We start from the raw sequence: 27,273 nt of genomic DNA, 5'->3' as shown, positions 1-27,273 counted from the left end.
GCGAAATTTTTGGGGGGGAAAAGGGAAATTGAGGAATTGGGGAGGGAAAAAGGGAATTCTCGCCGCGGGGTCTGCTGGGAGTTGTAGTCCAAGCATCGTGGGGGGGTTTAACTCTCCTTGGACTACAACTCCCAGCAGCCCCCGCGGTGCACCACGTGATGCCAGCGGGCCAATAGGAGCGCGCCGATGGCGGAAGTGGAGCCGCTCTGACGGCGCTGCCGGCGGCGGTAACGGGGCCCAGGTACCGGGGCGGGCCCGGCGGCGGAGCTGACGTCACGGGCCGCGAGGGATGCTGGGAAACGCCGGAAAACGCCGGTGAGGGGGGACGGGACCCCCGGGGCTGGCTGTGATAGGAACCGGGGGCTGGGGGTGAGGGGGGAAACCCCGGGCGTGGCCGTGAGGGGAGAGACCCCCGGGTGTGAGGGGAGGTGGCGCGGGGAGTGCCAGGGCGACCATTGGGGTGGCACAGGCACTAGATAGAGTGGCACAGACACTGTCAGGGTGGCACAGGGACTCTCAGCTGTTCACTGGGGTGGCACAGGGACTCTCAGGGTGGCGATTGGGGTGGCACAGGGTCTGCTGGGGTGGCACAGGGACTCTCAGGGTGGCATAGGGCCTGTCAGGGTGACCATTGGGGTGGCACAGGGACTCTCAGGATGGCCATTGGCATAGCACAGGGGATCTCAGGGTGGTCACTGGGGTGGCACAGGGCCTGTCAGGTTGGCACAGGGGATCTCAGGGTACTCACTGGGGTGGCACAGGGCCTGTCAGGGTGGCACAGGGACTCTCAGGGTGCTCACTGGGGTGGCACAGGGACTCTCAGGGTGGCACAGGGACTCTCAGGGTGCTCACTGGGGTGGCACAGGGACTCTCAGGGTGGCACAGGGACTCTCAGGGTGCTCACTGGGGTGGCACAGGGACTCTCAGGGTGGCACAGGGACTCTCAGGGTGCTCACTGGGGTGGCACAGGGACTCTCAGGGTGGCACAGGGACTCTCAGGGTGCTCACTGGGGTGGCACAGGGCCTGTCAGGGTGGCACAGGCACTCAGGGTGATCACTGGAGTGGCACAGGGACTCAGGGTGGCCATTGGCACAGCACAGGGACTCTCAGGGTGTCACAGGGCCCGTCAGGGTGGCACAGGGGATCTCAGGGTGGCACAGGGGATCTCAGGGTGGCACAGGGGATCTCAGGGTGCTCACTGGGGTGCCACGGGGCCCGTCAGGGTGCTCGCCGTGCCCAGGTTCCCCCCGTGACCCCTCTCCCATGTCTCCTCAGCCCCATGGACCCGTGCCCGGGCAGGCCCAAGGCCCCGTCCTTCCTGTCCGACCTGGGCAAGGCCACGCTGCGCGGCATCCGCAAGTGCCCTCGCTGCGGCACCTACAACGGCACGCGGGGGCTCAGCTGCAAGAACAAGACGTGCGGGGCCGTGTTCCGGGCGGGCGCCCGCCGCGCCCCGGGCACCGCCGACGCCGTGCGCCTGCTGGGCGGCGCCCGGGGCCGGCTGTACTCGGTGCGCCAGCGCCAGCGCCGCTGCTTCGTGGAGCTGGGGGTGTCCGAGACGGCCATCCGGACCCCCGAGGGCACCCTGATCACCCAGCTGAGCTCGGGGCGCTGCCACGCGCCCGCCTGCGCCGGCCGGGCCGAGGGGCAGTGCCAGCACCTGAAGCTGGCGCTGGGCTGCCGGGCCGAGGCCACGCCGCTGCCGCTCAAGAGCTCGGTGCTGGGCGCGGTGCAGGCGCCCGCCGAGGCCAAGCGGAGCCTGTGGGAGTTGGCCGCGGAGCCCTCGGGGCCGCTGGTGCAGAGGGTGACCAAGAGCGTGCTGGTGGTCAAGTGCGAGGCCGGCCCGGGGCACGGCCTGGGCTACCTGCACGCCAGCTTCGGGCAGCGCCGCTTCTCCTGCGCCTGCCGCGTGCCCGGGCGCGGCCGTGCCAAGGGGGAGCGGCGGGAGGACGAGGAGGAGGAGGGGGAGGAAGAGGAGGAGGAGGAGGAGGAGGAGTCGCCCCCCGCGCGCTGCATCCATTTCCTGGCCTGCATCTGCGCCTTCGCCAGCGACGAGAGCCTGGCCCAGGAGTTCTCCGAGTTCCTCACGGCCGACGGCAGCGGTGGGAGCGGGCTGGGAATGCCACGGTCCCAAATGCCCTGGGCAGGGGGTGGGGGAACCCTAAAAACCCTCCTGGGTCATTCCATGGTCCCAAATGCCCTGGGCATGGGGTGGGGGACACCCTAAAAAACCTCCTGGGTCATTCCATGGTCCCAAATGCCCTGGGCATGGGGTGGGGGACACCCTAAAAACCCTCCTGGGTCATTCCATGGTCCCAAATGCCCTGGGGAGTGGGCAAGGCTTGGGGGCCACCCTAAAAACCCCCATGGACCGTTCCATGGTCCCAAATCCCCTGGGCAGGGGTTGGGGGGCACCCTAAAACCCCCACTGGTGCCAAATCCCCTGGGCAGCAAGTAGGGGTGGGGGGCACACTAAAAACCCCCCCTGGGCTCTGCCAGCAGCCATTCCATGGTCCCAAATCCCCTGGGCAGAAATGGGAGCGGGCAGGGCTTGGGGGGCACCCTAAAAACTCCCACCCTGGGCCATTCCATGGTCCCAAATCCCCTGGGCAGCGGTGGGAGTGGGCAGGGCTTGGGGGGCACCCTAAAAACCCTCCTGGGCTCTGCCAGTGCCCATTCCATGGCCCCGAATCCCCTGGGCGTTGGGTTTGTGCTGCCCCATCCTGCTGTGAGCACAGAGATCCACTGGGGCTGGGGGACAGATCCCAGTGGCTTTGGGGTCTTTCTGCAGGGCTGAGAGCTCTGAACCCCCTCCCAGAGCAGGACATTTGGGGTTCATTTGGGATGTTTTAGGGACAGTCCCTGTGTCCCCAGGTCTCAAGGGGACGCTGATCCCGCAGCTGCTCCGGGGCCCCGGCCCCACAGCGCGGGCACGGGGGGCGGCTGCTGCCAGGGCCAGGAGGAGGAGGAAGGACCTGGGGACAGGTGAGTGTCCTGGGGAGGGCTGGGGGCTGCTCTGTGGGGTCACATCCAGCTGGGGAACCTCTGGACGAGCTCCATGGGGTCAGATCCAGCTGTGGAACCTCTGGAGCAGCTCCGGGCATTAGGAACTCGTGGGGGTCCCTGGTTGTGGTGTGGGGGTGGAAGCCCAGAGGAGGGAGGTGACAGTGGGTGACATTAGGTGGCACTTGGTGACAATCCCTCCCTCAGGCCCGCAGGTGCCCGGGCCCCTCCTGGCTCCAGAGCCAGCTCATCCCAACCCCAGGAGGAGCAGCCTGAGGAAGCTGCCCGTGGTCTCCTCCTCACCTTCCCCATCCTCATCATCCTCCTCATTGAAGAGACACGGTGAGCCCTGGGGCACTGCCACCTCAGGGTGGGCACGGGTTGATGGGGATTTGGGGAACGAATTCCTGGTTTGAGGATGAGGAGGGGCTGGGATGGAGTTCCCAGAGCAGCTGTGGCTGCCCCTGGATCCCTGGCAGTGCCCAAGGCCAGGTTGGAGCCACCAGGGACAGTGCAAAGTGTGGGACCATGGTGGGACCAGAGGAGCTTTGGGGTCCAGGAGTGGCTGGGCCGTGTCACAGAGCCCTGGGGTGATGTTTGGGGCACGGTGATGTTCCAGTGTCCCCTCGGTGTCCCCTCAGGCTGTCCCCAGGCGCTGGATGAGTCCCAGGTGTCCCTGTCCTTCCAGGAGTGGCTGGGCAGTGTCACAGAGCGCATCCACCAGACCATGCACTACCAGTTTGAGGGTGAGTGAGCTCCTGAAGGACTGGGATTGTCCCCTGGAGCTTTTGTGGGGTCCCTGGAGCCGGGCTGGGAGAGCTGGGAATGCTCCCCTGGAGATGGGACATTCCAGGGAGAGCTGGGAATGTTCACCCAGAGAAGGGAGAAGATCCAGAGAGAGCTTCCAGCACATTCCAGGGCCTGAAGGGAACATTCCAGAAGAGCTGGGGAGGGACTGGGGATGGGATGAAACCCAAGCCATTCCACAATTCTCAAGCCCCTCTGCTCTTTGGGGGACATTTTGGGAACACTTTTGGTCCCTTTTCGGGAATACTTTTGGTCCGTTTCAGGGAATACTTTGGGTACCATTTTGGGAACTCTGTGTCCATTTTTGGGGATAATTTGGGAACACTTTTGGTCCCATTTTGTACCCTCACCATCCATGCCACTGTCACCATGCCCTCCCCATTCTCCTCCCAGTGACGCCAAAACAGCGACAGGGCAGGTGTGGCCTCCAAATCCCAAACATTTCCCTGGGAATTCCAGCACTGCTGACCCCATAAGCCACAGGGACATTTTGGGGTGACAATTTGGGCCCCCCAGCCCCTCCCTGATCCCGCTGTGCCCTCCCAGGCCACCCAGAGCCGCTGGTTTTCCACATCCCCCAGTCCTTCTTCGAGGCTCTGCAGCAGCGAATCTCCAGCGGCAGCGGCAAGAAGAGGCTGCCCAACTCCACCACGGGTGAGGAAAAAGGGGAAAAACACCCAAAAAAGGGGAGAAAACACAATAAATCCTGCTGGGAGCTGAGTGTGGGGCAAGGAGCAGGGGCACAGAGAGGATTCCGGGGTTTTTCTTGGGTGCTGGGGAGGGGGGAGATGGAAAAGGGGAGGGAAGGGGGGAAATAAAGGGGAAAAAAAGGAGGGAAAATAAAGGGGAGGGGGGAAAAATAAAGGGGGGGGAATAAAGTGGGGGAAAGAGGAGTGGAGAAATAAAGGGGAAAAGGGGGGGAAATAAAGGGGAAAAAAGGGGGGAAATGGGAATGGAAAAATAAAGGGGAAAAACTAAGGGGAGGAAAAGTAATGGGGAAAAATGGGGAGGGAAAAATAAAGGAGGAAAAATAAAGGGGAAAAAAGGGAGGGAAAATAAAGAGGAGGGGGGGAAAAGGGGGTGGAAAAATAAAAGGGAAAAAAAGGGGGGAAATGGGGATGGAAAAATGAAGGGGAAAAATAAAGGGGGGTGAAAGTAAAGGGGAAAAATAAAGGGGGGAAAATAAAGGGGAAAGGGGCATGGAAAAATAAAGGAGAGAAAAAATAAAGGGGGGCAAAATGGAGAAAAATGGGGAGAGGGAGGGATGAAAAAATAAATGGGGGAAAAGAGGAATAAAAAAGAGGGGGGGGAGGGAGAAAGGGAATTAAAAAGTGGGAGGAAGGGGAGAAAATAAAGGGAGGAATGAGGGGAAAAATAAAGGGAGAAAAGAGACAAAAATGGGGGAAAAGAAGCAAAAAAGGGAGGGAAAAGAAGGAGAAAAGGGGGGAAGGAGAGGAAAACCAAAGAGGGCTGATAAAACCAAGAGGAGGGAGGATCAGAGGGGCCGGAGCCCCCGAGCCCGCCCCGACCCCTCCCCGCAGCCTTCGTGCGCAGGGACGCGCTGCCCCTGGGCACCTTCTCCAAGTACACCTGGCACATCACCAACGTCCTGCAGGTCAAGCAGATCTTCGACACGCCCGAGGTAAGGCCGGGACGCCCCCCCGGGCCCCCCCAGCCCCGCGGGGCCGGCCCTGAGCGCTGCCCGGCCCGCAGGTGCCGCTGGAGATCACCCGGAGCTTCGTGCAGAACCGCGACGGCTCCTACGAGCCCTTCCGCAGCCCCCGCGTGGAGGTGGAGAGCGTGCCCGAGGGGCTGGGCCCGCACGAGAGGCAGCCCCCGCTGCGGCCCCTGGAGCTGCAGACCTTCCTCAAAGTCGGTGAGGCTCGGAGGGCACGGGGGGACCCCAAAATAGCCCCGGGAGGGGCAGGGTGGGACCCCAAAATAGCCCCGGGAAGGGCGGAGTATGATCCCAAAACAGCGCCCAGAAAGTGCAGGATGAGACCCCAAAACCCGCCTGGGAGGTGTAGAATGGGACCCCAAAACAGGCCCGGGGAGGGCAGGAATGGACCCCAAAATAGCCCCCGGGTAGGGCAGAGCATGATCCCAAAACAGCGCCCAGGAAGGGCAGGGTGGGACCCCAAAATAGGTCTGGGGAGGGCAGGAATGGACCCCAAAACCCAGCTGGGAAAGCCAGAGTGGGACCCCAAAACAGCCCCAGGAAGGGCAGGGTGGGACCCCTAAACACAGCCAGGAAGGGCAGAGTGGGACCCCAGAACAGCTCTGGGAAAGCCAGAGTGGGTCCCCAAAACAGTGCCCAGAAAGGGCAGGGTGGGACCCCGAAATAGCCCCAGAAAGGGCGGGATGAGACCCCAAAACAGCCAGCCAGAGTGGGACCCCAAAATAGCCCCAGAAAGGGCGGGATGGGACCCCAAAACAGCCAGCCAGAGTGGGACCCCAAAATAGCTTTGGAAAGGGCAGAGTGGGACCCCAAAACAACCCCCAGAAAGGGCAGAGCATGATCCCAAAACAGTGCCCCGAAAGGGCAGGATGGGACCCCAAAATAGCCCCAGAAAGGGCGGGATGGGGCCCCAAAACCCGCCTGGGGAGGGCAGGGTGGGACCCCAAAACAGCCCCAGGAGGTCCCAACTCTCCATAGGGTTGGGGGGCTTCAAGGCAAGGGAAAAGGGGGGTTCCATGGGGTTGGGGGGATTCAAGGAAGGGCAGAGGGGGTTCCATGGGTTTGGGGGTTCAGGGAAGGGGAGAAGGGGAGTTAATGAGGTTGGGGTTTTCAGGGAAGCAGGGAAGGGAAGAAAGGGGCGTTCCATGGTTTGGGGGGGTCCATGGAGGGGCAGCAGGGAGGGTTCCATGGGTTTGGGGGTCCATGGAGGGGCAGAAGGGGGGGTCTCCATGGGGTTGGGGGGTCTCCATGGGTTTGGGGGTCCATGGAGGGGCAGAAGGGGGGTCTCCATGGGGTTGGGGGGGTTCCATGGGTTTGGGGGTCCATGGAGGGGCAGAAGGGAGGGTTCTATGGGGTTGGGGGGGTTCCATGGGTTTGGGGGTCCATGGAGGGGCAGAAGGGGGGTCTCCATGGGGTTGGGGGATCTCCATGGGTTTGAGGGTCCATGGAGGGGCAGAAGGGAGGGTTTTATGGGGTTGGGGGGGTTCCATGGGTTTGGGGGTCCATGGAGGGGCAGAAGGGGGGTCTCCATGGGGTTGGGGGATCTCCATGGGTTTGGGGGTCCATGGAGGGCCAGCAGGGCCCCCTGAGGCAGCCCCCCCGCCGTGCCCCCCCAGGCCACACGTCCCCCACGCAGAAGGAGCCCACGCCCTTCACCATCGAGTGGATCCCCGACATCCTGCCCCGCTCCCGCCTGGGCGAGCTGCGCCTCAAGTTCCAGTACGGGCACCACGGGGGGCCCCGGCAGCCCCCCGGCCGCGGGACCCCCCCCGAGCCCCCCCTGGGCTCCATCGCCTTCCCCTGAGCCCCCCGAAACGGGACGGGGGGCTTCGAGTGCGGGGGGCACCCGGGGGCACCCCCAGAATAAAGCTGTGCCACCCACAGGGGGCTGAGTGTGTGTGTGTGGGCACCGGGATGGGGGGGACCCCAAAATGGGGGGGGACACCTATGAGACCCCAAAAGTGGACGGGGAACGCCTGAGAGACTCCCAGAATGGGAGGGGGGACACCTGGGAGACCCCAAGAGTGGAGGGTAAGGGGCAAGGGAGCTGGGAGACTGCCCCAAAAGGCTCCCAGTAGGCACCAAGAGGCTCCCAGTTGCTCCCAGTAAGCGCTCATGAGGAGCCCAGTTCAGGAGTTCCCAGGACCCCCGGTACTCCTGGTATCCCCAGTGCTCCCAGTGTTCCCAGTCCATCCCAGTATCCCCAGTGCTCCCAGTGCTCCCAGTGCTCCCAGTCCATCCCAGTATCCCCAGTGCTCCCAGTCCATCCCAGTCCATCCCAGTCCCCCCCCGTGCTGCCCTCCCGCCGCCAGGGGGCGCTGCTGCCGCTCCCTCAGCCAAGATGGCGGCGGCCGCGCGGGGCCTGCGGGTGAGGGGAGAGCGGGAATGGGGGAAAATACCGGGAATGGGGAAATACCGGGAATGGGGAAATACCGGGATTGGGAAATACCGGGAATGGGGAAATACCGGGAATGGGGGACACTGAGGGTGGGGGTGACAAGGGACACCGGGTTTGGGGGACATTGGGGATGCGGCACACTTAGCCTGGGGGCACTGGGAATGGGGGTGACACGGGACACTGGGGATGGGACGCGCTGAGGGTGGGGGGCACTGGATGAGAGGTCCGAGGGCTGCGGTGACACCGGGAACAGCGTCACGAGCTGTGGGGTCACATCCCTGCTGCGGGGACACCGGGGCTGCTCCGTGCGGCTCCTGGGGACACGCTGGCTGTGCTGGGGACAGGAGACTGCGATGTCCCCAGCCCTGGGGACCGGGATGTCCCCTGCCAGCCGTCCCCAGCCCTGTCCCCTGTGCAGGTCCTTCCCCGTGCCCTCCACGTCCCCAGCGCCGCCCGGCAGCTCCACACCAGCCCCGTGTGCCTCAAGGTGAGTGCTCGGGGACCCTGCGGCCGTGTCCCCTTGTCCCTTGTCCCTGCTGTTCCCTGACCCCACTGTCCCCGTGTCCCTGACGCTGCTGTCCCCATGTCCCCCTGTTCCCAATGTCCCCTGACCCTGCTGTCCCCTCTGTCCCTTGTCCTCTGTTCCCCGACCCCGTGTCTCCCTGTCCCCCTATCCTCGTGTCCCCGATGTCCCCTGTCCCTTGTCCCCGATGTCCCCTGTCCTCGTGTCCCCTGTCTCCTGACCCTGCTGTCCCCCTGTCCCCATGTCCCCCTGACCCCACTTTCCCCATGTCCCTGACCCCGCTGTCCCGTGTCCCTGCTGTCCCTGATGTCCCCCTGTCCATGTGTCCCCTGTCCCTGACCCCGCTGTCCCCAATGTCCCCAATGTCCCTTGTCCCTGTCCCCAATGTCCCCTTGTCCCCTGTCCCTGTCGCTGACGCTGCTGTCCCCACAGGCGCGGGCGGCGCGGGTGCGCGCGGGCAAGGGTGACAAGCTGGTGACGTACGAGCAGGCGCACGCCCCGCACCACATCGGGCACCGCAAGGGCTGGCTGTCCCTGCACACCGGTGCGTGACACGGGGACGGGGGACATGGGGACAGGCGGGACAGGGAGATGGCCTGTGGGGACACAGGAGCACGGCGGGGACAGGGCAGTGTGGGGTACGTGGGCATCGTGGGAGCCTGGTGGGGACAGGGACACGTGGTACCCATGGGCATCCCGGGGACAGTTCACACAACTCCTGTGGTGCCAGGACCACGGCTGGGCTGGTGCCACCAGTGCCACCGTCCCCTGTCCCCTCAGGGAACCTGCGTGGTGAGGCAGGTGTAGCACAGACAAGGGTCCCTCAGTGTCCCCAATGTCACCTGTGTCCCCAGGTAACCTGTGTGGCGAGGCGGGCGGGCAGTGACCCAGTGTCCCTAATGTCCCCAGTGTCCCCAATGTCCCCTGTGTGTCCCCCCAGGTAATCTGTGTGGCGAGGCAGGTGCAGCCCAGCAGGGAGGTCACCAAATGCCACACGTGTGTCCCCAGTGTCCCCAGTGTCCCCTGTCCCCCCAGGGAACCTGTGTGGCGAGGCAGGCGGGCAGCGACCCAGTGTCCCCAATGTCCCCAATGTCCCCAGTGTCCCCAATGTCCCCTCTGTCCCAGGTAACCTGTGTGGCGAGGCGGGCGGGCAGTGACCCAGTGTCCCCAATGTCCCCAGTGTCCCCAATGTCCCCTCTGTCCCAGGTAACCTGTGTGGCGAGGCGGGCGGGCAGTGACCCAGTGTCCCCAATGTCCCCAATGTCCCCAGTGTCCCCAATGTCCCCTCTGTCCCAGGTAACCTGTGTGGCGAGGCGGGCGGGCAGTGACCCAGTGTCCCCAATGTCCCCAATGTCCCCAGTGTCCCCAATGTCCCCTCTGTCCCAGGTAACCTGTGTGGCGAGGCGGGCGCCGCCCCGCGGGCCCTGGAGGACGCGTTCCTGCGGCGCTTCCTGGCCGGGACGTTCCCGGGGCTGCTGCTGGACGAGGCGGTGCTGAAGCGCCGCGGGAACCTGCTGGTGCTCTGCGCCCTCCTGGCGCGGGCACTGCCGCCCCACAAGCTCTACTTCCTGCAGGGCTACACCGAGACCCTGCTCGGCCACTTCTACAAGTGCCCCGTGCGCCTGGAGCTGCAGACCCTGCCCGCCCGCCTGCCCTACAAGTTCATCTAGGGTTAACCTGGAAACGGCCCTAAAAAACCTGTAAATGTTCCTGGAAAACCTGTAAATGGTCCTGGAAAACCTGTAAATGTTCCTAAAGGAGTGATCTGGGGTGTACCTTACAAGCACCTCTGGGAATAAACCTGTAAATGTTCTTAAAGGAGTGCTCTGGGATGTGCCCTACAAGTTCCCCTAGAGAATAAACTTGTAAATGTTCCTAAAGGAGTGCTCTGGGATGTCCTCAGTGTGCCAGACAAGTTCTTCTAGGGATAAACCTGTAAATGTTCCTGAAAAACTTAAAAATGTTCCTAAAGGAATGATCTGGGGTGTGCCATACAAGTTCCTCTAGAGATAAACCTGTAAATGGTCCTGAAAAACCTATAAATCTTCCTAAAGGAATGATCTGGGGTGTGCCCTACAAGTTCCTCTAGAGATAAACCTGTAAATGTTCCTAAAGGAATGATCTGGGATGTTCCCTACAAGTTCCTCTAGGGAATAAACCTATAAACCTTTATATAAATGTTCCTAAAAACCCTATAAATGTTCCTAAAGGAGTGCTCTGGGATGTCCTCAGTGTGCCCTACAAGTTCTTCTAGGGAATAAACCTGTAAATGTTCCTGAAAAACCTATAAACAGCCCTAAAGGAATGATCTGGAATGTCCTCAGTGTGCCATACAAGTTCCTCTAGGGATAAACCTGCAAATGGTCCCAAAAAATCTGTAAGTGATCCTAAAGGAATGCTCTGGGATGTGCCCTACAAGTTGCTCTAGGGATAAACCTGTAAACGGCCCTAAAAACCTGTAAATGTTCCTAAAGGAGCTGCAGTGTGCTTGGAGCACAGGGCTTCCAGGTTTAAAAAACCACAACTTTAGCCCAAACTGGAGGCTTCTAAATCAGCCTTCGCCCCAGTGTGCCCTACAAGTTCTTCTAGGGATAAACCTGTAAATGGTCCCAAAAAATCCGTAAATGATCCTAAAGGAATGATCTGGGATATCCTCAGTGTGCCCTACAAGTTCCTCGAGGGAATAAACCTATAAATGGCCCTAAAACACCTATAAATGTTCCTAAAGGAATGATCTGGAATGTCCTCAGTGTGCCCTTCAAGTACCTGTAGGGCCAGGGATAAACCTATAAACTCTCACAGGCAATGCCCTATAAATGTTCCTAAAGGAGTGCTCTGGGATATCCCCTCTGTGCCCTACAAGTTCCTCGAGGGAATAAACCTGTAAATGTTCCTAAAAAACCTATAAATGTTCCTAAAAAAACATAAATGTTCCTAAAAACCCCATAAATGTTCCTAAAGGAGTGATCTGGGATATCCCCTCTGTGCCCTACAAGTTCCTCGAGGGAATAAACCTGTAAATGTTCCTAAAAAACCTATAAATGTTCCTAAAAAAACATAAATGTTCCTAAAAACCCCATAAATGTTCCTAAAGGAGTGATCTGCGATGTCCCCACTGTGCCCTACACTTTCCTATAGGGCCGGGAATAAACCCATAAATGCTCCCAAAGTCCCTGTGCCCCACATGGCCTCGTGTCCTCAACATTCCTGTGTCCCACATGCTGTCCCCATGTCCCCACAGTGTCCCCGTGTCCCACATGGTGTCCCCATGTCCCCACAGTGTCCCTGTGTCCCACAGTGTCCCCGTGTCCCACATGGTGTCCCCACTGTCCTTGTGTCCCACATGGTGTCCCCACGGTGTCCCCGTGTCCCACATGACATACCCATGTCCCCACAGTGTCCCCGTGTCCCACAGTGTCCCCGTGTCCCCCATGCTGTCCCCGTGTCCCCACAGTGTCCCCGTGTCCCACAGTGTCCCCGTGTCCCACACGCCGTCCCCGTGTCCCCACCCCTGTGCGGCGCCTCCCCCCCCATCCATCCCAGTCCAACCAGTGCAGGATGTGACAAAACCAGTTTAAATAGAAAGGGGGGAGGGGCACGGGGGGGAGTGGGGGGCTCAGCCCTTCCTGGAGCCCTTGTCCTTGTCCTTGTCCCTGTCCTTGTCCTTGTCCCTGTCCCTGTCCTTGTCCTTGCCCTTGTCCCTGTCCTTGTCCTTGTCCTTGTCCTTGTCCCTGTCCTTGTCCTTGTCCCTGTCCCTGTCCTTGTCCTTGCCCTTGTCCCTGTCCCTGTCCTTCCCCTTGTCCTTCCCCTTGTCCCTGTCCCTGTCCATGTCCGTGTCCTTGAAGCCGGGGTTGGCCAGGCCCAGCCCTGTCCCCTGCACGGTGTCCCCCGGCGTGTCCTCCCCTGGTGGCACCTGCAGCGCGGGCCCTGCGGGGACAATGGGGCATTGTGTCACTGTCACCGTCCCCCAGGCCCTGGGGACAACGGTGTCACTGTCACTGTCCCCAGGCTGAGGGGACAGCGGCGTCACTGTCCCCAGGCTCTGGGGACAATGGGCACAGTGTCACTGTCACTGTCCCTAGGCTGAGGGGACAATGGGCACCATGTCACTGTCACTGTTCCCATGAGTGACACAGTGTCCCTGTCCTGGAGGTGACAGGCAGCTGCTGTCACTGTCCCTGTCCCTGTCCTGGGGAGGTGACAAATGCCCAGTGCTGGTCTGTCCCTGTCTCCATCCTGGTACAACGGGGCCAGACCATCCCTGTCCTGGAGGTGACACCGTGTCCCTGTCCCCAGGGGTGTCACACTGTCCTCATGCCTGAGGTGACACTGTCCTGGTGTAACCCTGTCCCTGTCCCCATGTCCCTGTCCTGCTGTCCCTGTCCCTCTCCCCAGGGGTGTCCCTGTCCCGATGTCCCTGTCCTGTCTGGGGGTTCCTGTCCCGGTTCCTAGAGAGGTGACACTGTCCTTGTCCCGGTGACCTTGTCCCCAGGGGTGTCCCTGTCCCCATGTCCCTGTCCCTGTTTCCCTGTCCCCAGGGGTGTCCCCCTGTCCCCGTGTCCCTGTCCCCATCCCTGTTCCCTGTCCCCAGGGGTGTCCCTGTCCCCATGTCCCTGTCCCCAGGGGTGTCCCTGTCCCTGTATCCCTGTCCCCAGGGGTGTCCCTGTCCCCATGTCCCTGTCCCTGTTTCCCTGTCCCCAGGGGTGTCCCCCTGTCCCCGTGTCCCTGTCCCCATCCCTGTTCCCTGTCCCCAGGGGTGTCCCTGTCCCCATGTCCCTGTCCCCAGGGGTGTCCCTGTCCCTGTATCCCTGTCCCCAGGGGTGTCCCTGTCCCCGTGTCCCTGTCCCCAGCGCTGTCCCCCGTCCGTACCCACGTAGCTGAGCAGCACGGGCAGGAACACGAGCCCGTGCGCCAGCCCCAGCAGGGTCACGATGAGGTTGAGGCGGAAGAAGAAAATCTGCACGAGCCGCGCCTTGGCGAACGCCAGCACCACCACGCCGGGCAGGTTGGTCATGGCCACCCCCGCCACCACCTGCGGGGACAGCGGCGACAGCGCCGCGCTCGGTGACACCCCCCAGAGAGGGACAGCGACCCGCGGTGACACCGCCCCGACAGGGACAGCGACCCGCAGTGACACTGCCCCGACAGGGACAGCCATGCTCGGTGTCACCGCCCCGACAGGGACCCGCAGTGACACTGCCCCGAGAGGGACAGCCATGCTCGGTGTCACCGCCCCACACACGGACAGCCATGCTCGGTGTCACCGCCCCGACAGGGACAGCCATGCTCGATGTCACCGCCCCACACACGGACAGCGACCCCCACAGGGACAGCGACCCGCGGTGACACCCCCGGACCAGGAGGTCCCCCAGTGTCACCCCCCAGCTCCAGAAGGGTTTGGGGTCCCTCGGTGCCACCCCCAGGACAGTTTGGGGTCCCTCGGTGCCACCCCCACCCCGGCAGGGCTTGGTGTCCCTCAGTGTCCCCGTGCCCACCTTGCTGCCCATGGTGACAGTGGCCTCCTTGGCTCGTGCCACCCGCGTGGGCTGGCGGCTGCGGGCGAAGGCGCAGGTGATGTGGGACACAAACTCCACCGAGATGCCCACGGCCTGCGGGGACAGCGGGCTGGGCTGGCACCCCGGGCACTGCCTGTGCCCACAGAGCCACCCCCTGTGTCCCCAGAGCCACCCCCGTGCCACCAGAGCCACCCCCGTGCCACCAGAGCCATCCCTGTGCCACCAGAGCCACCTCTGTGCCACCAGAGCCACCCCTGTGTCCCCAGAGCCACCCCCTGTGCCACCAGAGCCACCCCAGTGCCACCTCATATGTCCCAGCTCCTGCTGCCACCCCCTGTGCCCACAAAGCCACCCCATGTGCCACCTCACATGCTCAGTGCCACTCCATATCCCCCGTGTCCCTGTGCCACCCCAAATCCCCATGCCACCCAAGGTGCCTTGTGTCCCCGTGCCACCCAATGTGCCCCACATCCCTGTGCCACCCCACATGCCCTGTGTCCTGCTGTCCCCTGTGCCACCCCCGTGCCCTGTGCCCCATGTCCCTGTGCCACCCCAGGTCTCTATGCCACCCCCCCTCCCCATGCCACTCAATGTGCCCTGTGTGTCTCCGTGCCACCCCATGTTCCTGTGCCACCCCCCCATGCCCCCATGTCCCCACTGTCCCCTGTGCCCCACATCCCCATGCCACCCCCCGTGCCATGCCCCATGTCCCGCTGTCCCCGTGCCCGCACCGCCACCAGGTTGATGAGTGCCACGGCATTGTAGGGCACTGCCCAGAGCGCCATGCAGCCCACGGTGCCCAGCAGTGCCATGGCGATGGTCAGCAGCGTGGCCAGGCTGGAGCGCCCGTCCATGCCCAGCAGCAGGAAGGACACGGCGAAGGTGGGCACCAGGCACAGTGCCAGCGTCAGCAGCCCCTCGGGCACCACCGTCAGGTACTGCTCGTAGTACACGTACGTCACCCTGCGGGGTGGCACCGCGCTGGCACGGGCTGGGGCACCGGGCACCCGGGGAGGGGAACCGGCCACCCCAAAATGGGCACCAGGTGTCCCAAAATGGGCACCGGGATCCCAAAATGGGCACTGGGCACCCCAAATTGGGCATTGGGCACCCGGGGATGGGCACACAGTATCCCAAAATGGGCCCCGGGCACCCTGAAATGGGCACTGGGCACCCAAAATGGGCACTGGGTATCCTGGTATGGGCACCCAACAAGGGCACTGGGGCACCCCCAACACTCTGGAATGGGCACCCTTCACTGGGGCGCCAACTCATGACCCCCAACAGGGGCACTGGGGCACCCCCAGCACCCCAGACCGGGCACCCTGACCTGGGCACCGCTACCTGCCCTCCCTCACCGGGCACCCCCGTCCCCCCCGGGCTGGCAGCGCCACTCACGTGTAGGGGAAGACGCGGAAGGCGGGGTCGGTGCCGGGCACGGCGCGCAGGGTGGTCGTGATGTACTCTGCCAGGGCGCGGGCGGCGCGCAGGGCATCCGTGTACTCCTGGGACGTGCGCAGCGGGCGCTGGTACGCCATGAACCGGGTGGCTGCGGGCACGGCAGCGTCAGCACCCGGCGGCGGGCACCACGGGGCAGTGGGCGCCACGGGGGCAATGTCAGCACGGGGTGGTGGGCACCACGGGGGCGGTGGGGACCATGGGGCAGCGGGCACTTGGGGACAATGGGCACCACAGGGACAGCGGGCACCATGGGGGCAGTGGTGAGTCCAGGGACAGCAGGCACTCTGGGGGCAGTGGGCACTCTGGGGGCAGTGGGCACCATGACGGCAGTGGGCACCACAGGGGCAGCAGGCACCGCGGGGACAGTGGGCACTATGGGGAAGTGGGCACTTGGGGACAGTGGGCACCATGGGGAAGTGGGCACCACAGGGACAGCGGGCACTTGGGGACAGTGGGTACCACAGGGCAATGGGTATCATGGGGGCAGTGGGCACTCTGGGGGTAGTGGGCACCGCGGGGGCACCGTCACCACAGGGCGGTGGGCACCATGGGGACAGCAGGCACCACAGGGGAAGTGAGCACCAGGGGGGCAGTGGGCACCCTTGTGGGCAGTGGTGACTACAGGACAGTGGGCACCATGGGGACAGTGGTCACTCTGGGACTAATGGGCACCACAGGGTGGTCTGCAGTGGTCAGTGGTCACTCCAGGGCTCAGTGGTCACCCCAGCCCCTGTGCCCGTGCCACCCTCACTCACCCAGGATGGTGCCATTGTCGTCCATGCTCACCGAGGTGTCGTAGGCGCCCAGGCCACTGCGGGGACAGGGGGGGTCAGGGGACATGGGGGACACCCAGGGGACAGCCAGGACAGCCAGAGGGGACACAGGGTCAGGGGATACCCAGGGCAGTGCCAGGGCGGTGCCACCATGGTGCCACTCACCCCTTGGGGCAATGCAGGGAGGGCCGGTCCTGCAGGAACCAGGGCAGGAATCGCTGGAACTCCTCGTCCGTGGGGCGGCGCAGCCGCTTCAGGCACTGCCCCAGAATGCAGCTGGGGTCAGCTGTGGGCACACACGGGGTCAGTGTGGGCACACACGGAGTCAGTGCGGGCACTGGACACCGCTCACCCCGCTGGGCACCACCACAGGCACACAAAGGGCACATGGTGGCCATCACAGCAGGCACCAAACTGGCACCCAGTGGGCATCACAGTAGATGCCAAATGACCACTGTGGTGGGCACCCAATGGACACCCAATGGACAGCCAGTGGGCATTCAATGGGCACCCAATAGTCATCATTAGTACCCAATGGCCCCCATGGTGGGCACCCAATGGCCACCCCATGACCACCCAATGGCCACCATGATGAGCACTCAATGACCAGCATGATGAGCACCCAATGGACACCCCCGAGTCCCCAAGGTGGCACCCAGTGGCCACCCAACAGCCACCAGGGTGGGCACTCATTTGCCATGGTGGTGGACACTCAATGGATACCCAAGAACCCCTCCATGGTGGGCACTCAATGGCCACCCCATGACAACCCAATGGGCACTCAATGACCACCATGATGAGCACCCAATGGTCACCCAACCGCCACCATGGTGGGCACTCAATGGCCGCCATGATGAGCACCCAATGGTCACCCAACAGCCACCATGGTGGGCACTCAATGGCCGCCAAGATGAGCACCCAGTGGCCACCCAATGACCACCGTGATGAGCACCCAATGGTCACCCAACAGCCACCATGATGAGCACTCAATGACCACCGTGATGAGCACCCAGTGGCTGCCATGATGAGCACCCAATGGGCACCCAATGGCCCCCATGGTGGGCACTCAATGACCACCACGATGAGCACCCAATGGGCACCCCCTGGCCCCGATGGTGGGCACTCAATGGCCACCCCACGAGCACCCAGTTGCCACGCCCTGGCCCCCCGGTGCCCCCCGGTGCCCCCGGCCGCACTCACTGCTGGTGGAGGGGCAGAACTGGCCCTGGTGCTCCCCGCTCTGGTGGACGCGGCAGCAGCGCACCATGGGGTTCAGCCAGTCCAGGAAATCGTCCAGCCACGAGGTGGCCGGGATGGCCAGGTAGGACCTGCGGAGGGCGCACAGGAGGGGCTGGCACGGGCCGGGCGCTGCCAGCCGGGCTCCGGGGGCGCCCGCGGATGGGCACTCACACGTTGGCGTAGCGCGTGGCCAGCTGGATGCTCTGCGTCAGCGAGTTGGTGTCGCAGCCCGAGCTGGAGCAGATGGCGTTGGTGCCGTTCTCCGAGGAGAAGTTGTAGCCGCCCGTGGTGACAAAGTAGGTGGGGACGCCCACGGCCAGGTAGCGGTTCATGGCCGAGTAGTACTCGAGCAGGTACGAGTCCTGGGGACGGCTGGCATCAGAGGGGGCACCCGAGGGGCACCCCAGAGGGCGCAGAGGGGGCTCGAAGGGGCACAGAGGAGGAAAAGGGGCACAGGGGCCCAAAGGGACACTGAGGGGCAGAGAGGGGTCCCGGTCTCCCCGTGTGGCCCCATACGGGGCCGTGCCACCCCTGTGCCCACCTCGGGCAGCGCCAGCTCCTGGTCCAGCCCCACGGACACGTGGAAGAGCAGGAAGAGCCCGGCGCAGGCCAGGAACAGGAACAGCAGCACCTGGGGGAGGGGGCTCTGCTCAGGGACCCGGGCACCAAAACCCCCCAGAGACCCCCCCTGGGACCCCAAACCCCCCCACGGCCCCTTGTGTCACCCCCAAAACCTCAGAGAACCCCCCGAGACCCCCAAAACCCCTGACAGAACTCTGGTGTCACCCCAAAACACCAAATCCCTCCGGTCTCCCCAGTGCCTCCCTGCCCCCCATGTCCCCCATGCCCCCAATGTCCCCCATGCCCCCAATGCCCCCCTTGTTCCCATGCCCCCAATGCCCCCATGTCCCCCAGTGTCCCCCAATGCCCCCCGTGCCCCCAATGCCTCCCCCTGCTCCCATGCCCCCTGTGCCCCCCGTGCCCCCCATGTCCCCAATTCCTCCCATGCCCCCTGTGCCCCCTGTGCCCCTCATGCCCTCAATTCCCCCAATGCCCCCCCATGCCCCCAATGCCCCCATGCCCTCAATTCCCCCAATTCCCCCCATGCCCCCCGTGCCCCCCGTGCCCTCACCACGGCAGGTCTCACGAGGGGGTGCAGCAGCACGGGGGTGTAGCAGCGCTCCAGGAAGGGGCGCAGCAGCCCCCGGCCCGCCCCGGCCGTGCCCCCCTTGCCCGTCCCGCAGCAGCAGCAGAGGTCGAAGCGCCCGGCCTGGGGGCACGGCGGGGTTGGCACGGGGAGGTTGGCACAGCAGGGTTGGCACGGCTCCTCCGCAGCACCCCCCGTGCCCTGTGGGTGTGCCCTGCCCAGCCTGGGCACCGCATGGGGACCCCTCACCCGGCCCAGGGACCCTCACCCACCCTGGGCATCCTTACGCCCACCCCGGGGGCTTCGTGGGCACCCTGTGCCCACCCTAGGGACATTCTCACCCACCCTGGGGATCCTCACACCCACCTTGGGATCCCCCTGCCCACCCCGTGCCCGCCCCGGGGTCTCCATGCCCACCTTGGGGACTTCTCACCCACTGTAGGGACCCTCTCACCAACCCTGGGGTCCCCGTGCCCACCCTGTGCCCGCCCCTCGCGCCCGGCCCGTGCCCCTTCCCCTCGCCCCGCGGTGCCCCCCCGGTGCCACCTCCTGTCGCCGCCTGTCGAGCGCCACCAGCGCCACAAAGCCCGACATCTGCAGCACGAAGTCCAGCGCGATGGCGAGCGCGGCCGTCAGGGCGAACGTGCGCACGGCGGGCATGGACGAGAGGGCACCTGCGGGGCCCGGGCACCACCCGGGTCACCGGGACATCCCTGGCACCCCCCGGGTCACTGGGACACCCCCGGGTCCCCCTTGGTGTCACCAGGACCCCGTGCCAGCCCCCCAGACCGCACCACACCCCCCGGCCCGTGCCCCTCGTCCCCCGTGTCCCTGTGCCCGCCCCCGTGCCCCCCATGTCCCCGTGCCCCCCGTGCCCGCTGTGTCCCTGTATCCCCGGTGCCCTCTGTGCCCCCCATGTCCCTCGTGTCCCTGTGCCCACCCAGTGCCCCCCATTCCCTGTGCCCCCCATTCCCTGTACCCCCTGCCTGCCCCATATCCCTGTGCCCACCCTGCGCTCCCTGTGCCCCCCATGTCCCCGTGCCCCCTTTGCCCCCGGTGCCCGCGGTGCCCCCTCCTCACCGAACAGGAAGCAGATGGTCTCGGAGAGGCTGCAGAGCAGCATGCTCGGTGCCACCTGTGCCAGCACCCGCCCCAGGTGCTGCTCCCGCGTCTCGCCCGGCTCCCGATGCGACTGCTGCTGCCACAGGGGGGTCAGGGGCACCCGGGGGCACCCCCAGACCCAGGGAACACCCAGGGGGCACCCCCGGATGCCAAATTCCCCCATGCCCACAAATGCCAGCCTTGCCCCGTGGGGATGCCTGTCCTGAAATGTGCCCCCACCCCTGATGCCCCCAGTGCCCTCCAGGCCCCCGGTGCCCCCATCCCCAATGACACCCCCATTCCCCGGTTCCCCGGTGCCCCCCGATGCCCCCCGGTGCCCCCCGTGCCCCCCGGTGCCCCCCGTGCCCACCTGCAGCTCCTGCACGAAGATGAAGATGTTGTCGGCGCCCACGGCCAGCACGAGGAAGGGCACGACCTCGATGATGATGAGGGACGAGGGCAGCCCCAGCAGCGCCAGCAGCCCCATGGCGGCCAGCACGGCCCCCAGCACCACCACGATGCCCCCGAGCGCCAGCGTCACCTTGGACTCCACCTGCGGGCACCCCCGGGTGGGCACCGCCGTCAGAAACCCCGGATTGGCACCCCCGGAACCCCTGGATTGGCACCCCCGGATCGGCATCCCTGGGTCAGCACCCCCAGATTGGCACCGCCGGGTGGGCACCGCCGTCAGAAACCCGGGATTGGCACCGCCGGGTGGGCACCACGGGTCAGCACCCCCAAACCCCCCGGACTGGCACCCCTGTATTGGCACCCCCGAACCCCTCCCGGGCCGCTGCCGCCACCCCGGAGTGCCCCTGGGATCACGGGGATCCACCCGAACCCCCCTGAACCGACCCCCCGAAACCGATCCCCCGAACCCCCCCAGATTCTCCCTGAACCCCCCCGGATTTTCCCGATCTGCGACGCCCCCGAACCCCTGGAATGCCCCCAAAGCGACACCCCCGGGGCTCCCCAGTTCCCGGTGCCACCTCCGCGTCCCCAGGGCTCGGCAGGTCCCCGCGCCACCCCAGAGCCCCCCAAACAGACCCGCCGGGCCTTTCCAGGTCCCTGCGCCACCCCCGGTGCCCCCGAGCTCACCAGGTCCCCGTGCCCCTCCCGGTGCCCTCCCGGTGCCCCCCGCTCACCAGGACCCTCCTCCAGGCCGTGTACTCGCCCAGGGCCAGCGCGATGTAGGCGAACACCAGCAGGTAACTGACGGCGAACACCGGGATGTCCTCCCCGCTCGTGCGGTTGATCTCGTCCTCCAGAGAGCGCTGAGGGGACCGCGACAGTGAGGGGACACCGGGGACACCGGGGGCACAGGGGGGCACGGGGGCATAGAGGCGGGACAGGGGCGGGGAGGGCACTGCGGGCACCAGGGGCAGGGGGACACGAGGAGCACAAAGGGCACTGGGGACATAGAGGGGGGACAGAGACGTAGGGGGCACCGGGAGCACGGGGGGCACGGGGGACACCGGGACATAGAGGAGGGACGGGGACACTGGGGGAACCTAGGGAGTGGGGGACACTGAGGACACTGGGGACACAGAAGGGGCACAGGGACACTGAGGACATGGAGGGGACGTAGGGACATAGACGGGGCACAGGGACGTGGGGGGCCCTGGGGGAACCTAGGGCATGGGGGGGCACTGGGGACATGGAAGTGGCGCAGGGACAATGGGGACACTGAGGACACGGAGGGGACATGGGGGCACTGCGGGCGCCAGGGGCACGGAGGGGACACGGGGTTCACTGAGGCCAATACGGACAGGGTGACACGGGTGACACCAGGGACACAAGGGGCACAGGGACACTGGGACATAGAGGGGGGACAGGGACGTGGAGGACACGGGGGGCACCAGGGACATTGGGGACATGGAGACATGGAGAGGACATGGGGACATAGACGGGGCACAGGGACGTGGGGGGCACTGTGGGCACCAGGGCCATGGGGGACACTGGGGACATGGAAGTGGCACAGGGACAATGGGGACACTGAGGACACTGAGGGGACGTGGGGGCACTGCGGGCACCAGAGGCATGGAGGGGACACGGGGTTCACTGAGGCCAATACGGACAGGGTGACACGGGTGACACCGCAAACACGGGGGGCACCGGGGACACTGGGGACATGGAAGGGACACGGGGACATGGAGGTGGCATAAGGGACACAGTGACACGGGTGACACCAGGGACACGGAGGGCACAGGGACATGGAGGGGACACAAGAGCCACACAGGGACACAGAGGGGACACGCAGAGACACGCAGGGACACGCAGGGGACACGGCGGTCGCACAGGGACACGCAGGGGACACGGCGCCCACCTCGGCCATGAAGGTGACCGAGAGGTTGTGGCGGTGGCGCCGCTGGAAGTCGCGCACCACGCTCAGGAATTGCCGCTCCCAGCTCAGCGCCCACTCCAGGCGCGGGTCCCCCGCGGGGAAATTGTTCAGCGAGTAGGTGACAATGAGCGCCTCGGCCTCCGTGTACTCGGACTCTGCGGGGACACGGCGGTGACGGCGCGGTGACGGCGCGGGGACGCCCCGGGGAGCCCCGAACGCCCCGTACCGCGGTATCCGCCCAGCGCGATGTACGGGAACACGGGCCCGCCGTACTCGGCCATGCAGCTCAGCTCCAGCGCCGTGATGTCCTTGAAGGAGAGCGGGGAGCTGGCGGCGACAGGGCCGGGCCGTCAGCGGGGGCTGTGCCCGCCCGGCCCCGGCCCCGCTGCCACCCGCGGGGTGGCATGGGGGATGCGTGGGTGGCACCCTGAACCCGCGGCCTGGCGCCCCGGATGGCATGGGGGATGCGTGGGTGGCACCCTGAACCCGCGGCCTGGCACCCCGGCTGGTGTGGGACGTGCGGGTGGCACCCTGAACCCGCGGCCTGGCACCCCGGATGGCATGGGGGATGCAGGTGGCATTCTGAACCCATGGGCAGGCACCCCAGAGTGATGGGGACATGTGGGTGACAGCCCAACAGTGATGGGGGACAGCCAGGTGGCAGCCCAGAGACACAGTCTGGCACCCCAGAGCGATGGGGACATGCAGGTGGTACCCCAAACCCACATGGGCATCACCCCAACCCCATAGCTGGGCACCCCACGGTCACTGTGCCACATGGGGCACTCAACAGATGTCACCCCAGCCCCACACCTGGGCACCCCACGGGCACCAAATCATGGACAGAGCCCCCTGGGCATCACCCTAGCCACACGACTGGACACCCCATAGTCCCCATGCCATGTCCAGCACCCACAGATGCCACCCCAGCCCCACAGCTGGGCACCCCATGGGCACCACGCCACGTCCAGCACCCTTGGGGCACCCGAACCCCACACCTGGGCACCCCACAGTGACCGCGCCCCACTGTGCCCCCCGCCCGCGGCACCCACTTGACGCAGTAGATGAGGTGGTCGTGCCAGTCGACGGTGCCCTGCACTTTGCCATCCTGCTGCCAGCCGCGGAGCGCCAGGCGGCTGCGGTTGTTCTGGAAGTACTGCGTGACGCTGGACACGGCGCAGTCGCCCACGCCGGGCGCCGTGGGGTTCAGGGGGGCGTAGCACACGTCCCGCAGGGTGACGTTCCTGCCCTGCGCCCGCGCCGTGGTGCCCGCCAGCTCCTCCTGCAGCTCCAGCAGCGCCAGCAGCACGTCCTGGGCCAGCACCCCGCTGAAGTTCTTGGTGCCCAGCACCACCGAGTCGTAGGCGGTGGTGCCCGGGCGCCCGGGCGCCGTCACGATCACCTGGTTGGTGCGCAGGAAGGGCCCGAAGTGGCGGTCGTGGAACTCCTTCTCCTGCCTGGCACGGCTGCCCGGCGCCGACCAGAGCTGCACGGGGTCCGTGGTCAGCTGCAGGGTCACTATCCCGACCGAGAGCCCCGCGGCCACGGCCACGGCCACGGCCAGCACGGCCAGCGGCCAGGTGGCCACCACGGCGCCCCAGCGGCGGAACGCCCGCTCCAGGCCGCGCTGCCAGGCGTCGCTGACCCGCCGCGAGCACCCGCGGGCACGCGGTTTCGGCGCCGCCTCGGCCTCGCCCCGGCGGCACAGCGCGGCCACCAGGAAGGCCAGGGCCAGGCCGGCGAAGAGCAGCGCGCAGATGACCAGCACGCCGTCGGCGCGGCCGATGCGGAACGGCGGCGGCGGGTCGGCGGGCGGCACCGTGGGCGGGCACGCCTGGGCGCAGTCCTGGCACGAGCACGGCTCCTGGTCGGCGTCGGGCGCTTGGTCGCAGCCCCAGACGGGCGCGTCCAGCGGGGCGACGCCCTGGCCGGGCTCGGAGCCGTCGGGCAGCAGCTGGAAGTCGATCTGCAGCGGCGCCAGCCCGTTGTTCTTGTCGCCCTGGAAGTCCAGCCAGCGCTGGGCCGTGCACAGCTGGGCACCGTAGCGCCCGCACATGGTGGAGATGGCGTAGCCGCCCGTGGCGGGCATCCGCACGTCCCGGCACGAGGCGAAGGCGGCCTCGGCGTAGCGGCTGCGGTAGAAGAGCTGGTACTCCAGCACGGCCCGGGCGCCGGGCAGCGCCGCGTAGTCGGCGACGCGGGTGACGTTGGTGAACAGGCTCTGGTCGGGGCTGCAGATGTTGTGGCAGTAGAGGTTGGCGAAGTTGCGGGCGCAGGACGGGCACCGTGCCAGGACGGCGCCCGACAGCTCCACGCTGCGGCGCAGCGAGACCAGCTGGGCGTAGCTGCAGCAAACCCGCACGGTGGCATTGTCGCCCCCGACCAGCTCGGGGCACACCACGCGCAGCAGGGACAGCAGCGCGCCCCGTGCCACCCGCGCCGGCGTGTTGGACAGGCAGGGCACCTTGGCGGGCACCAGAGACGAGTTCACCTCGGGGTTGCGGCCGCACTCGTTGTAGAAGGCGCAGACGCCGGCCTGGTGCACGGGGGTCAGCGACGGCGACGCCTGCGGGGACAGGGACGGGGCGGTGGCACGGTGGTGGCACCCTGAGGGGTTGAGGGGAACCCGATGGGCGCTGAGGAGGCGTCGCCGCAGCTCTGGCGCCTTCGGTTCCGCCAAACCGCACCCAGATGGCACCAGTGGGCACCGCAGCATTGTACCCACGTTCTGCCACCTCCAGTTCCTCCAAATGTCACCCAGTGTGCGCCACAGCGGTGTCCCCTCCGTTCTGCCGCCCCGGTTCCTCCAAATGTCACCCAAATGTCACCAGCGGGCACCACAGCCGTGTCCCCGTGGCTCTGCCACCTTCAGGCCCTCCAACGACACCCAAATGGCACCCAAAGGGCACCACGGCATCATCCCCACGTTCTGCCACCCCAGTTCCTCCAAATGCCACCCGAATGCCACCCAAAGGGCACCACAGCGGTGTCCCCGTGGCTCTGCCACCTTTGGTTCCTCCAAACCGCACCCAGATGGCACCAGTGGGCATCGTGGCATTGTACCCACGTTCTGCCACCTCCAGGTCCTCCAAATGGCACCCAAAGGGCACCACAGCAGTGTCCCCTCCATTCTGTCACCCCGGTTCCACCAAATGGCGCCCAGGTGGCACCTGATGGGCACCACAATGTATCCAGAGCTCTGCCATTTCCAGGTCCTCCGACAGCGCCCAAATGGCACCCAAAGGGCACCACAGCGGTGTCCCCACGGCTCTGCCACCTTTGGTTCCTCCAACCACACCCAGATGGCACCTAAATGTCACCCAAGTGCCACCTAAAGGGCACCACAGCAGTGTCCCCTCCATTCTGTCACCCCAGCCCCTCCAAATGGCACACAAGTGGCACCTGATGGGCACTGCAACATTGTCCCCACTCTGCCACTCTCAGCCCGTCCAAACGTCACCCAAATGCCACCCTGGTGGCACCTGATGGGCACCATGGAGGTGTCCCCCTGCTCTGCCCCTCTCAGTCTCCCCAGTGCCACCCAGCTGTCACCTGGTGCCACCCGAGGGCACCACAAGGAGCGGCTCTGCCACTCCCAGGTCCTGCACATCAGCCCTGACTGGCATCCAAAGGGCACCAAGGGGTGTCCCCACCCTGCCACCTCTGAATGCCACCCAGATGTCACCCAGTGGGTGCCACAATGGTGTCCCCAGCTCTGCCACCTCTTAATGGCACGCTATGGGCACCCAAGTGTCACCCAATGGGCACCCAAAGGGCACCACAGCAGTGTCCCCCTCAGCCCCTCCCAAATGCCACCAGGTGGGCACCCCACCTGTGTCCCCCGAGCTCTGCCACCCCAAAACCTTCCAAGTGCCACCGAGATGTCACCAGGCGGGCACCACAACGGTACCCCCAGCTCTGCCACCCTCAGCCACCCAAATGCCACCAGGTGGGCACCGCACCCGTGTCCCCTCAGCTCTGCCACCCCCAAACCTTCCAAATGCCACCCAAATGCCACCAGGTGGGTGCCACAACGGTACCCCCAGCTCTGCCACCCTCAGCCACCCAGATGCCACCAGGTGGGCACCACGCCAGCGTTCCCCGGCTCTGCCACCCCCAAACCTTCTAAATGCCACCCAAATGCCACCAGTGGGCACCACACCCGCGTCCCCCCGGCTCTGCCACCCTCAGCCCCCCCAAATGTCCCCGCTCCGGTGCCACCCCCGGTGCCCGCCCCGTGCCCTCCCAGTGCCACCCGCGGCGTCGCCGTCCCTACCAGCGCCAGGAGCGCGGCCAGGAGGGCGCCGGGCAGTGCCAGGGAGGCGGCCATGCTGGCAGCGCTGTGCCCCGGTGCCACCCGCGCCTTTAAGGGCGGGCAGGGCAGCGCTGGCCTGATGGCAGCGGGGCCAATCAGCCCCGGGCGGATCGATCATTAACCCGATCGATCGATCGGTCCGGGCGGGGCGGGCACGGGCTGGCACCCGCGGGCACCGCAACGGGGCAAAACGGGGGCTTGGGAGCTCGGGGTGGCACCGATGGGCATCAAAATGAGGAGAAAACGGGGGTTTGGGAGCTCGGGGTGGCACCGATGGGTACCGGAATGGGGATCTGGGAGCTCGGGGTGGCATCAAAATGAGGAGAAAACGGGGGAGTTCTGGGTGGCACCGATGGGCACTGGAATGGGGAAAAAATGGGGATTCGGGAGTACAGGGGGCAGTGCCAGCAGGGCACTGAAATGGGGACAAAACAGGAATTGATGAGTTCAGGCTGGCACCAGGGGTGGCATCAGGGGCCACCCACGGGCACCAGATCGGGAATTTGGCAGTTCAGGGTGGCATCGGGGGCACCCGTGGGTGCAGATTCGGGGATAAACGCAGGAATTCGGGAGCACGGCTGGCACAGGGTGGCAGCAGGACATCACCCACGGGCACCTGTGACAGTGGCAGTGCCACATCCCGGGGTGACGCCCGGCTGTGCTGTGCCAGGGCCATCCTGGTGCCATCCCAGCGGTGCCAAAGCCATCCTGGCGCCATCCTGGTGGTGCCAGCGCCACCACGGTGCCCTCTGTCCCAGTGACAAGCCGGCGGTGCCAGTGCCACGCCTTGTATGACAGTGCCATCCTGATAGTGACAGTGCCATGCCGGTGCCATCCCCCTGTGACAGTGCCATGCCATCCCAGTGTGGCAGTGCCATCCCAGTGTGACAGTGCCATCCCATTGTGACAGTGCCGTGCCATCCCAGTGTGACAGTGCCAACCCAGTGTGCCATGCCATCCCAGTGTG

General features: G+C 65.4%; 3 protein-coding genes across 3 annotated transcripts; 2 read left to right on the top strand and 1 right to left on the bottom strand.

Moving 5' to 3' along the window:
- Positions 1–189: 189 nt before the first annotated feature.
- C30H2orf42 (chromosome 30 C2orf42 homolog) lies at positions 190–7,370 on the top strand. The gene is made up of 9 exons (XM_059490889.1): positions 190–315; positions 1,277–2,103; positions 2,876–2,986; positions 3,212–3,346; positions 3,646–3,750; positions 4,358–4,465; positions 5,353–5,453; positions 5,525–5,687; positions 7,106–7,370. Exons 1-9 carry the CDS (start codon positions 290–292, stop codon positions 7,291–7,293), a joined length of 1,764 nt encoding a protein of 587 aa, XP_059346872.1. The 5' UTR covers positions 190–289; the 3' UTR covers positions 7,294–7,370.
- Positions 7,371–7,818: 448 nt separating this feature from the next.
- On the top strand, positions 7,819–10,290 carry MRPS24 (mitochondrial ribosomal protein S24). Its single transcript, XM_059490844.1, has 4 exons — positions 7,819–7,857; positions 8,306–8,374; positions 8,843–8,954; positions 9,797–10,290. The coding sequence occupies exons 1-4, from the start codon at positions 7,831–7,833 to the stop codon at positions 10,078–10,080; spliced, it is 492 nt and encodes a 163-aa protein (XP_059346827.1). The 5' UTR covers positions 7,819–7,830; the 3' UTR covers positions 10,081–10,290.
- An 878-nt stretch (positions 10,291–11,168) lies between these two features.
- Positions 11,169–26,321, bottom strand: NPC1L1 (NPC1 like intracellular cholesterol transporter 1). The gene is made up of 20 exons (XM_059490672.1): positions 26,268–26,321; positions 23,044–24,557; positions 22,218–22,318; positions 21,974–22,146; positions 20,793–20,921; positions 20,018–20,200; positions 19,627–19,744; positions 19,093–19,220; positions 18,532–18,669; positions 17,941–18,030; positions 17,571–17,761; positions 17,357–17,488; positions 16,326–16,436; positions 16,143–16,198; positions 15,325–15,475; positions 14,658–14,889; positions 13,906–14,019; positions 13,280–13,442; positions 12,110–12,337; positions 11,169–11,176 (listed from the first exon to the last, which is right to left on the bottom strand). Exons 1-20 carry the CDS (start codon positions 26,319–26,321, stop codon positions 11,169–11,171), a joined length of 4,014 nt encoding a protein of 1,337 aa, XP_059346655.1.
- Between the last annotated feature and the right edge of the window lie 952 nt (positions 26,322–27,273).

This window comes from Ammospiza nelsoni, chromosome 30, assembly GCF_027579445.1.
Source record: "Ammospiza nelsoni isolate bAmmNel1 chromosome 30, bAmmNel1.pri, whole genome shotgun sequence".
NCBI classification, from domain to species: Eukaryota; Metazoa; Chordata; class Aves; order Passeriformes; family Passerellidae; genus Ammospiza; species Ammospiza nelsoni.
This window is presented reverse-complemented; position numbering and strand designations above follow the sequence as displayed.

Coding starts and splice junctions, on each gene's coding strand:
- MRPS24 (XM_059490844.1), top strand. CDS start 7,831: ATGGCGGCGGCCGCGCGGGGCCTGCGG. Junction 8,375..8,842: donor CCAGCCCCGTGTGCCTCAAG/GTGAGTGCTCGG, acceptor CTGTCCCCACAG/GCGCGGGCGGCGCGGGTGCG. Junction 8,955..9,796: donor CTGGCTGTCCCTGCACACCG/GTGCGTGACACG, acceptor CCTCTGTCCCAG/GTAACCTGTGTGGCGAGGCG.
- C30H2orf42 (XM_059490889.1), top strand. CDS start 290: ATGCTGGGAAACGCCGGAAAACGCCG. Junction 2,987..3,211: donor GAGGAAGGACCTGGGGACAG/GTGAGTGTCCTG, acceptor TCCCTCCCTCAG/GCCCGCAGGTGCCCGGGCCC. Junction 4,466..5,352: donor GCTGCCCAACTCCACCACGG/GTGAGGAAAAAG, acceptor CCCTCCCCGCAG/CCTTCGTGCGCAGGGACGCG.
- NPC1L1 (XM_059490672.1), bottom strand. CDS start 26,321: ATGGCCGCCTCCCTGGCACTGCCCGGCGCCCTCCTGGCCGCGCTCCTG. Junction 18,031..18,531: donor CCCTCGTGAGACCTGCCGTG/GTGAGGGCACGG, acceptor CCCCTCCCCCAG/GTGCTGCTGTTCCTGTTCCT. Junction 12,338..13,279: donor CGTGCTGCTCAGCTACGTGG/GTACGGACGGGG, acceptor TTGTCCCCGCAG/GGCCCGCGCTGCAGGTGCCA.